This window comes from Oncorhynchus keta, chromosome 6 (genome assembly GCF_023373465.1).
Source record: "Oncorhynchus keta strain PuntledgeMale-10-30-2019 chromosome 6, Oket_V2, whole genome shotgun sequence".
NCBI lineage: Eukaryota > Metazoa > Chordata > Actinopteri > Salmoniformes > Salmonidae > Oncorhynchus > Oncorhynchus keta.
Window position 1 is genome coordinate 21,732,933 of NC_068426.1, and position 10,783 is coordinate 21,743,715.

General features: G+C 47.0%; 1 protein-coding gene across 1 annotated transcript in view; it reads left to right on the plus strand.

Moving 5' to 3' along the window:
- Window positions 1–3,640, plus strand: part of LOC118384850 (protein turtle homolog A-like) — a 35,609-nt gene extending 31,969 nt beyond the window's left edge. Inside the window, 2 exon segments of the mRNA XM_052520068.1 lie at window positions 1,335–1,525; window positions 1,658–3,640. Coding sequence (XP_052376028.1) covers window positions 1,335–1,525; window positions 1,658–1,980 — 514 coding nt within the window. The 3' untranslated portion in view covers window positions 1,981–3,640.
- The last annotated feature ends 7,143 nt before the right edge of the window (window positions 3,641–10,783 follow it).

Sequence of the window (10,783 nt, forward strand, 5' to 3'; positions counted from 1 at the left end):
CGTAGGTTGAACAAGGTGCGTAATTCCAGTCCATGTAATACAGTATAATAGAATACAGTACAGTAATACAGTTTTTATTAGCCTACTGGAGCTAGTTTCATTTATTTACCCAAGAGAGCATATAGCTAGCTACATCTATGGGCTTTTATGTTTTTCTGTTGTGCGTGATGTGCAGTAGCCTATATCATATACTGTACTGTAGGCTATTGGATAACAGCACAATCATTTGGGCTTGGGCTCATAAAATGTCTTTAATGCAGGGCTCATAAAATGTATTATATATATGGTTCATCAGGCTCAGGTAGCATCAGGCTTGAATTTTCGATCAAAGCTCTAATCAAATTCAGTCATAGGTCTATGTACATGCTTGTAGTGAAATGCTTGTGCTTCTAGATCCGACAGTGCAAGTAACAAATAAATCTAACAATGCCCCAACAACTACTTAACACACACAAAACTAAAGGGATGGAATAAGAATATGTACATGTAAACATTTTGATGAGCGATGGCCGAGCGTCATAGGCAAGATGCAATAAATGGTATAAGATCAGAAGAAACATATGCACACACACATACTGGCTGTCTCTCTTTTCTCTCTTCTATTTTTTCTTTGTCTCTCTCGCTCCCTTTTCTTTTTCTTTTTTCCTTCTCTCTCCATTCACTCCCCCTCTCCTTCTCTCTCCATTCACTCCCCCTCTCCTTCTCTCTCCATTCACTCCCCCTCTCCTTCTCTCTCCATTCACTCCCCCTCTCCTTCTCTCTCCATTCACTCCCCCTCTCCTTCTCTCTCCATTCACTCCCCCTCTCCTTCTCTCTCCATTCACTCCCCCTCTCCTTCTCTCTCCATTCACTCCCCCTCTCCTTCTCTCTCCATTCACTCCCCCTCTCCTTCTCTCTCCATTCACTCCCCCTCTCCTTCTCTCTCCATTCACTCCCCCTCTCCTTCTCTCTCCATTCACTCCCCCTCTCCTTCTCTCTCCATTCACTCCCCTCTCCTTCTCTCTCCATTCACTCCCCCTCTCCTTCTCTCTCCATTCACTCCCCCTCTCCTTCTCTCTCCATTCACTCCCCCTCTCCTTCTCTCTCCATTCACTCCCCCTCTCCTTCTCTCTCCATTCACTCCCCCTCTCCTTCTCTCTCCATTCACTCCCCCTCTCCTTCTCTCTCCATTCACTCCCCCTCTCCTTCTCTCTCCATTCACTCCCCCTCTCCTTCTCTCTCCATTCACTCCCCCTCTCCTTCTCTCTCCATTCACTCCCCCTCTCCTTCTCTCTCCATTCACTCCCCCTCTCCTTCTCTCTCCATTCACTCCCCCTCTCCTTCTCTCTCTGCAGGTTGAAGCAGATGTCTGTGGGTGACAGTGGGGAGAAACAGGAGTGGCTCTCTGTGCCCGTGCCCTCCTCTTCTGGCTCCAGTCTGCAGGTGACGGGGCTGGTCCCTGACACAGAGTACCAGTTCAGTGTCCTGCCACACAACAAAGTGGGCACTGGGCCTTTCAGTGAGATCGCCACCGTCCGAACTCTGAGTCAGTACCCGTTGTGTTGAGAACCTGGATGACATTGTCTACTCAAGGCTGCATGCCTGGAGAATTAGGCATTTAATTTTTCCCCAAAGTAGGGTTATTTCTTTCTAAGGCTGTTCTGCTTTACACCATCAGATACACTCCCAAGGAGAGCGAAACTAGAGCCGCCCACATCGCTGTTAGCCAATCAGAGCTTGGCAGGTATAGTCCTGCAATGGTCTCCTGTGGCTCAGTTCCCGCCCGTCACTGGATTTGTCCTCCAATCTCGCGCAGAGCAAGGGGAGTGGTTCAATCTAGATGAGGACATCAGTGCCAATAGAACTGTGATGATCGTTCCAGGTCTGCGCCAGTCCCTGTTACTCACTCCCTCTGAGACCAATCAACAGATATCATCCCCTGCTTTAGCTGCCTTAGAGACATTTATATTGGTTATGAAAATCAAATCTAGCTTTATTTAGATACATTTCAGACATGGAATGCAACACAATATGCTTCACAGGAAAAAAGTAATAAAAACAATTCAAATAAAAACTGAAAAAAGGACAATAAAAACTGAACCATCTAAAAGCACCCTAAGGAAAGTAAAGCTGAAAAGGTCTATTTTAAATATGTCCACAGTGTTGGCCCCCCTCAGGTTCTCTGGCAGGCTATTCCAGAGGCAGGGGCATAATAACTAAAGACTGTCTCTCCATGCCTCTTGGTCCTAGGCTTTGGGATAGTTAAAAGGCCAGTGTCAGAGGACCTGAGGGACCTACTGGGTACATAACTTAAAAGCATGTCTGACATTTATTGTGGTGTACAATCGTGGATTGATTTAAAAACCAATAGAATAGTCTTAAAATGTATTCACATGCAGCCAGTGTAGAGACCTTAAAACTGGTGTTAAAGGTGCTATCTAGAACCTAAAATGGTTTTTTGGCTGCTCTCATAGGAGAAACTTTTAAATAACCATTTTTAGTTCCAGGTAGAACATTTCTGGGCCCAGGTAGAACCCTTTTGGGATCCATGAAGAACCCTTTCCACAGAGGGTTCAACATGGAACCCAAAAGGGTTCTCCTATGGTGACAGCTGAAGAACCGTTTTGGACACAAATTTGTTTACATCCTAGTTAGTAAGCATTTCTCGTTTGCCAAGATAATCCTTCCACCTGACAGGTGTGGCATACTAAACAGCATGATCATTACACAGGTACACCTGGGATCTGGGGACAGTAAAAGGCCGCTCTAAAATGTGCAGTTTTGACACACAACACAATTCTACAGATGTCTCAAGTTTTGAGGGAGCATGCAATTGGCATGCTGACTGCAGGAATGTCTACCAGAGCTGTTGCCAGATAATTTAATGTTAATTTCTCTACCACAAGCCGCCTCCAACGTTGTTTTAGAGAATTTGCCAGTACGTCCAACCGGCCTCACAACTGCAGACAATGTGTATGGTGTTGTGTGGGTGAGCGGTTTGATGATGTCATCATTGTGAACAGAGCACCCCATGGTGGCGCTGGGGTTATGGAATGGGCAGGCATAAGCTATGGACCACAAACACAATTGCATTTTATTGATGGCAGTTTGAATGCACAGAGATACCGTGACGAGATCCTGAGGCCCATTGTCGTGCCAGTCATCCTCTGCCGTCACCTCATGCTTCAGCATGGAAGCTGAAAATGTCCCAGTTCTTCCATGGCCTGTGTACTTACCAGACATGTCAACCATTAGCGCTGTTTGGGATGCTCTGGATCGATGTGTACGACAGCGTGTTCCAGTTCTCGCCAATATCCAGCAACTTCGCACAGCCCTACCTTTTTTTTCAGGTATCTGTGACCAACCAATGCATATCTGCATTCCCAGTCCTGTGAAATCCATAGATTAGTGCTTAATTTATTTATTTAAATGGACTGATTTCCTTATGTGAACTGTAGCTCAGTAAAATCTTGAACGTTGTTGCACATGTGTTTGCATTTTTGTTCAGTATATATCCTTCCTCCCCTCTCTGTCTGCCTCATTTTGTCCCTCTCCTTCTCTTCCCTAAATCTGAATTCAGATGATCCTGATTAGCATTCCAGGCGCTATCCCATGTTGACAAAGTGTGGTTTCATCCCCCTACCCCTCCATCCTCCCGTGTGTGTGTGTCTCTGTGTGTGTGTGTGTGTGTGTGTGTGTGTGTGTGTGTGTGTGTGTGTGTGTGTGTGTGTGTGTGTGTGTGTGTGTGTGTGTGTGTGTGTGTGTGTGTGTGTGTGTGTGTGTGTGTGTGTGTGTGTGTGTGTGTGTGTGTGTGTGTGTGTGTGTGTGTGTCTGTGTGTGTGTGTCTAGGACTCTGTGTATGAGCTGCGGCTGCTGTCCCGGCGAGGGGTGTTGCTGAGCGACCCCAGTCCATCAGTTAACGTCTCCAACATGGGTTAGTGTTTCAGGCTTTGGAGCCAGGGAAAGTTAGGCAGGCAGCCTCTCTCCTCTCTGTTCCACTGGCACCACATAATTAGAACAGCCCTCTGGAGAATACTGGTCTAGTAGGAGTCTGAAATATTGCAGCTAATAATTTTGTTAGAATTAAACCATTGTCTGGCTTTTTTAACATGATATGAATATTTCATCATGGGACATATTGAAGACCAGTATAACAGAGGTAGACATCAGGCTTCTATTCTGTCATGCAGTATCTTGGGGGAACTGCCCGAGTGTATCTACTGTAAGGGAATGCATGCATTGTTAAATCTCTGTCTTATGGATGCTGATGTTGTGGTCATGCCACAGGGATGGATATGTACCCTGCCAGTTCCCGCCTCCTGGAGTTTGTACCCAAGCCGTTATTGGCTGGAGTGATGGGAGGCGTTGCCTTCCTGTGTTTGGCCCTCATCCTGGTCCTGGGGACAGTGTGTATCATCAGTCACAAGAGGGACCAGCGACGCAGGAAGAGGAAAGATGGTGAAACATTATCAATGAACTAATTACATGCACTATGAGCACCACGATACAGCACATAGAGGTCCTCCAATACTCTTTGATAAATCATAGTTCAGAGCATGGAGATGAAGCCATGCTTGTCAACTCCATCACGCTTTAGTTGTAAAATATATTCATGTCGTTTACATTGCGGTTAATTAGGGTCATTTCTCAATAACGTGGCTGATTATTGTGCTGGTAATTAACTTTGAGGGATGGCCAATTGCTGTGCCTCCAGCCATTCTTGTCTGCTTTGAATGGGCTCGTATTATTGGGCTTGATTTTGTTTTCTCAATGATTTCCTTTCCATGGTGACTGTGTCATTGTGAATGATCATCTTTCCCTCCCTGCCCTTTCAGATCTCCGTCCTGCCATCTATAAAAGCCACCCCTCAACGTAAGTGCCCCTTAATATTAATTGTTTTCCTTCTCATGGCCATTTTGTTTTACTTAAGATTAGTTTTTTTCTGACTTTCAGAAGATTTTAAAGTATCATACCCAGCCATCGGCTTTGTCTTAATGTCATTTTCTAAACATCTTAAGACGTCTTCAAGATGTGTCTGTAGACACATTTTCATTTTTCATTCATTTTTCATTTTTTCTACCCAACATTGGGTTGGGTAGGTTACCTCCTAAAAGTAATCCGTTAGTTACTTGATACCTGTCCAAAATTGTTACCCAAACTCAGTAACATAATCTGATTACTTTCAGTTACTTTTATATTACTTCCCCCTTAAGAGGCATTAGAAGAAGACAAAATATATATTACAAATTGAACGACATCTATTGCAGGATAAATCAAAGTTAGAATGTACATTGCTGGTTATGTAGGTTTCTTCTAACCCATTGCTTTCTAATACAGATAATAATAAGATTATTAGGTTATATCTTTACATTAAAAACCAAAGTCTGTCAGATTTCCAGTCATTCCAATTAATTTAATAACCCTTGATCTTCAAAAATAGGACTTAGAAATATGAAAGTTTAGATTAGCCAAATTGTTTTACCTCAGCATAACCCCAAAACTACAGGCTTATTAGCCTACTCTGATTTTGTTGCCATGGAGGACTGATTGGGCTCATTATTTAAAATTGAAAATAAATACTGATCTTCCTGGAATGGTATGCTTTGAGCATTACCGAAAAGTGCTATTTGCATGTGAAAAATGAATGCCGTATGCTGAATTTGCTGTAGCCCTATTGTTTACGTTTTTGTAGGTGACACTTTGATACCTCAATAATTTGCAGCTTTTTAAAGGGCAGATCCACAGTTGAAACAACAACAAAATGGCTACCCCACCTCTGTTTGGTAAAAAGTTGAGGGAAGGGCCTGGAGAAATGTAACCACTCTCAGATTAATAGACAGAGCTATGGATGCACACTGACCATCCATGATATAACAATTCTTGTTTTAACCATGTTTTAAGGCTATACAGTGTTTGTTTACATTTACAATGTTTACAAACATTAGATAAAAACAAGCTCATAATTTTGGCTTCTCATGGAATGTGACAGTTGAACTAAACTCATGATGCATTTATAAGTTATATTCTTCAAAAATAAATTGGTATATGCCATTAATATATGAATGCAAACATGGATGAAGCAACTACAGGTTGCCCCTTTAAGTCTATCAAAGGTGTGTGAATTTGAGCATGTGTCCGTTAGACCTATAGACCTATTCTTTTTGAATCAGCACGAATTAGATTAGAATTAGATTGAGAAATAAAAGCCCCACTTGTTTTTGACAGTATGTAGCAATATACAAAGGTACAAGATAGGAACTCCCTCAAACTTTGATTTCATAATCAAATTCCATCAATCAAATGTACATATATAAAGCCCTTTTTACATCAGCAGATGTCACAAAGTGCTTATACAGAAACCCATTATAAAACCTCAAACAGCAAGCAATGCAGATGTAGAAGAATGGTGGCTAGTAAGAACTACCTAGAAAGGCAGGAACCTAGGAAGAAACCTAGAGAGGAACCAGGCTCTGAGGGGTGGCCAGTCCTCTTCTGGCTGTGCAGGGTGGAGATTAGAAACCTAGAGAGGAATCAGGCTCTGAGGGGTGGCCAGTCCTCTTCTGGCTGTGCCGGGTGGAGATTAGAAACCTAGAGAGGAACCAGGCTATGAGGGGTGGCCAGTCCTCTTCTGGCTGTGCCGGGTGGAGATTAGAAACCTAGAGAGGAACCAGGCTATGAGGGGTGGCCAGTCCTCTTCTGGCTGTGCCGGGTGGAGATTAGAAACCTAGAGAGGAACCGGGCTATGAGGGGTGGCCAGTCCTCTTCTGGCTGTGCTGGGTGGAGATTATAAACCTAGAGAGGAACCGGGCTATGAGGGGTGGCCAGTCCTCTTCTGGCTGTGCCGGGTGGAGATTAGAAACCTAGAGAGGAACCGGGCTATGAGGGGTGGCCAGTCCTCTTCTGGCTGTGCCGGGTGGAGATTAGAACCCTAGAGAGGAACCGGGCTATGAGGGGTGGCCAGTCCTCTTCTGGCTGTGCCGGGTGGAGATTAGAAACCTAGAGAGGAACCAGGCTCTGAGGGGTGGCCAGTCCTCTTCTGGCTGTGCAGGGTGGAGATTAGAAACCTAGAGAGGAATCAGGCTCTGAGGGGTGGCCAGTCCTCTTCTGGCTGTACCGGGTGGAGATTAGAAACCTAGAGAGGAACCAGGCTCTGAGGGGTGGCCAGTCCTCTTCTGGCTGTGCAGGGTGGAGATTAGAAACCTAGAGAGGAACCAGGCTATGAGGGGTGGCCAGTCCTCTTCTGGCTGTGCCGGGTGGAGATTAGAAACCTAGAGAGGAACCAGGCTATGAGGGGTGGCCAGTCCTCTTCTGGCTGTGCCGGGTGGAGATTATAAACCTAGAGAGGAACCGGGCTATGAGGGGTGGCCAGTCCTCTTCTGGCTGTGCCGGGTGGAGATTAGAAACCTAGAGAGGAACCGGGCTATGAGGGGTGGCCAGTCCTCTTCTGGCTGTGCCAGGTTGGAGATTAGAAACCTAGAGAGGAACCGGGCTATGAGGGGTGGCCAGTCCTCTTCTGGCTGTGCCGGGTTGGAGATTAGAAACCTAGAGAGGAACCAGGCTATGAGGGGTGGCCAGTCCTCTTCTGGCTGTGCCGGGTGGAGATTAGAAACCTAGAGAGGAACCAGGCTATGAGGGGTGGCCAGTCCTCTTCTGGCTGTGCCGGGTTGGAGATTAGAAACCTAGAGAGGAACCAGGCTATGAGGGGTGGCCAGTCCTCTTCTGGCTGTGCCGGGTTGGAGATTAGAAACCTAGAGAGGAACCAGGCTATGAGGGGTGGCCAGTCCTCTTCTGGCTGTGCCGGGTGGAGATTAGAAACCTAGAGAGGAACCAGGCTATGAGGGGTGGCCAGTCCTCTTCTGGCTGTGCCGGGTGGAGATTAGAAACCTAGAGAGGAACCAGGCTATGAGGGGTGGCCAGTCCTTTCCTGGCTGTGCCGGGTGGAGATTAGAAACCTAGAGAGGAACCAGGCTATGAGGGGTGGCCAGTCCTCTTCTGGCTGTGCCGGGTTGGAGATTAGAAACCTAGAGAGGAACCAGGCTATGAGGGGTGGCCAGTCCTCTTCTGGCTGTGCCGGGTTGGAGATTAGAAACCTAGAGAGGAACCGGGCTATGAGGGGTGGCCAGTCCTCTTCTGGCTGTGCCGGGTTGGAGATTAGAAACCTAGAGAGGAACCAGGCTATGAGGGGTGGCCAGTCCTCTTCTGGCTGTGCCGGGTTGGAGATTAGAAACCTAGAGCGGAACCAGGCTATGAGGGGTGGCCAGTCCTCTTCTGGCTGTGCCGGGTGGAGATTAGAACCCTAGAGAGGAACCAGGCTATGAGGGGTGGCCAGTCCTCTTCTGGCTGTGCCGGGTTGGAGATTAGAACCCTAGAGAGGAACCAGGCTATGAGGGGTGGCCAGTCCTCTTCTGGCTGTGCCGGGTGGAGATTAGAACCCTAGAGAGGAATCAGGCTCTGAGGGGTGGCCAGTCCTCTTCTGGCTGTGCCGGGTGGAGATTAGAAACCTAGAGAGGAACCAGGCTATGAGGGGTGGCCAGTCCTCTTCTGGCTGTGCCGGGTGGAGATTATACGACTGCATGGCAATTAAGGCCAGATTGTTCTTCAAGATGTTCAAACATTCATAGATGACCAGCAGAGTCAGATAATAATCCATAGGCTGAGATCTGCAGTTGTTGCACGAGCACGTCTTTCACTGGCTGTTCACAGGTTGCAAAAACAATCATTGATAGGCAGCTTAAACTTCTTCAATTCAACCATTAATGGGTTAAAATACACATCTACATTTGTGAACAACCATCCACAACAACCATAATCCGTAAGGCACAAATAACTAAATGAGAGAGCAGCAGTGTGATTCACATCAATGCGCTATGTAGATATCAATAATTAGTGATATCTGTATATCACCCGTAGGCTACACCACTGCTGTCATCCTTACCTCCAAGCGTTTACTAAAGTTGGATAAACTGTGGATGCCGACAGCAGTCGCACCATTGGAAGAGATAGCTTGGACTGTAGCCTACAAAAGCCTATTCCTGCTCTTTTCCTGCGATCCATCAAACACATTTGGTGTGTCATCATAGTGGTCTCTGACTTGTGGTCAGACTGGCTCAGGTGGAACAAACTTAAACTTGGGCCTTTTTTCAATGCTGATTGGAATGTCATTGAGAAAACAGAGAAGTGTCAAAGATTTGTTTTCGCAAATATCCTTTCTGATTTTAAAAGTAATCCTAGAAGTAATCATCTAGTTTTTCAAAAGTATCTGTAATCTATGATCTATTTTTGCTGGTAACGTAACAGATTACAGTTACAGTCTTCTGTTAAACTGTTACATGCAACGGGTTTCATGTAATCTGTTACTCTCCAACCTTGCTTAAGATGTCTCAAGATGTCTTCACAAAACATCTCAAGACATGGTTGGGGATGACTCGGTAATGTGGCCCTTCGACCTGATGAATATTCCCTGTTCTCTCTCTCTTGTAGTGGGTCAGTTGCTACCAGTCCAGACAGTGTGGTGAAGCAGAAACTCCTCCAGTCCCACTCCCACTATCCTGGCTCCACCTCCTGCTCCTCCTCCTCCCAGTCGGGCCACTCCTCTTTCGACAGACCCAGCCGCAGTGAATACCATGACCAGTGCCAGCAGCTGCTCTCCTGCCCCCCACCACCTCCTCACTATGCTCCCCACCACCACCTCCCCAGGACAGGCTCTTCTCCTACTTCCCCTCTAGAGTTCATCTTCAGAGGCCCTGACGGTCTCTTCATGATGCAGCCCTATGACCAGGCCTCTGTCCACATTTCCAACAACATAAGGTCCCTGAGGAAAGACTTCCCACAATCCACTGAGGTCCAACGGTCATTGTCCCCCTGTGTGAGGAGGGAGCCGCCATTGGTCCTCTCAGTGGACCTTCCCCCCTGTGGTGGATCTAACCCCAACCCCACGACCATGGTCCGGGCCATGGCCGAACACCTTTCCCTCCATGGACGATTCTACCTGGATGGGAAGAAAGAAAGTTGTGCTGGACATCCAGGCGAGAGTAGTCCCTACTCGGACAGTAACTCAGACATGTACCCTCAGCCAAGCCTGGAGGAGAGCAAACAAGGATACCTGTCACTAAAGCGGGCCGTCCAGCCTGCCATCGCCAGCACTCTGATGCTACAGATGGAGCATGAGAGGGAGACCGGCAACCTGAGCAGGTGTCTGAAGCTGGCCCGGGAGAGGGAGGAGCTGGAGAGCAAGCTACGGAAGTACACACTGGAGAGGAACACTACTTTAGATGAGAAGAGCAAGAGACCAGGCATAGATGAGGAGAGTTGGAGAGAGACAGAAAAATGTGATCCCATATGGAAACCTCAGGAAAGCACCTCCCTACAAAATCACCTCCATCACTGTTATACCCAGGCCAACTGGGGGAGCTCTAGCATGGCCAAAAGCCCCTTGTCCCCATCTTATATTCACTGGGAGGCCAACCCTCTCACCTCAGCCACCAGCCTGGTCGCAGCCCTTCACACCACCTCTGAGAGGACAGTGACCCTCCACTGTGACCCTCCAGTCACTCAATGTCCCTCTCTGTCACCTGTCACACAACACCACCTCAGGGATAAGAGAACAGAGGGTCACTCTAAAAGGAGGGTGAGTCACCAGCCACTAGAGAGGCAAAAAGGGAAAGAAGCTGTGAGTTTCAAGACACACACAGGGCTTTGTGATACTACCCACATGTCAACAGAGTGGAAGGGAGATGACTCAGAGTCACATGAATGGAACAGCAAGAGCAATCAATGCCATTCCAATGGCAGAATTTCAAACAAG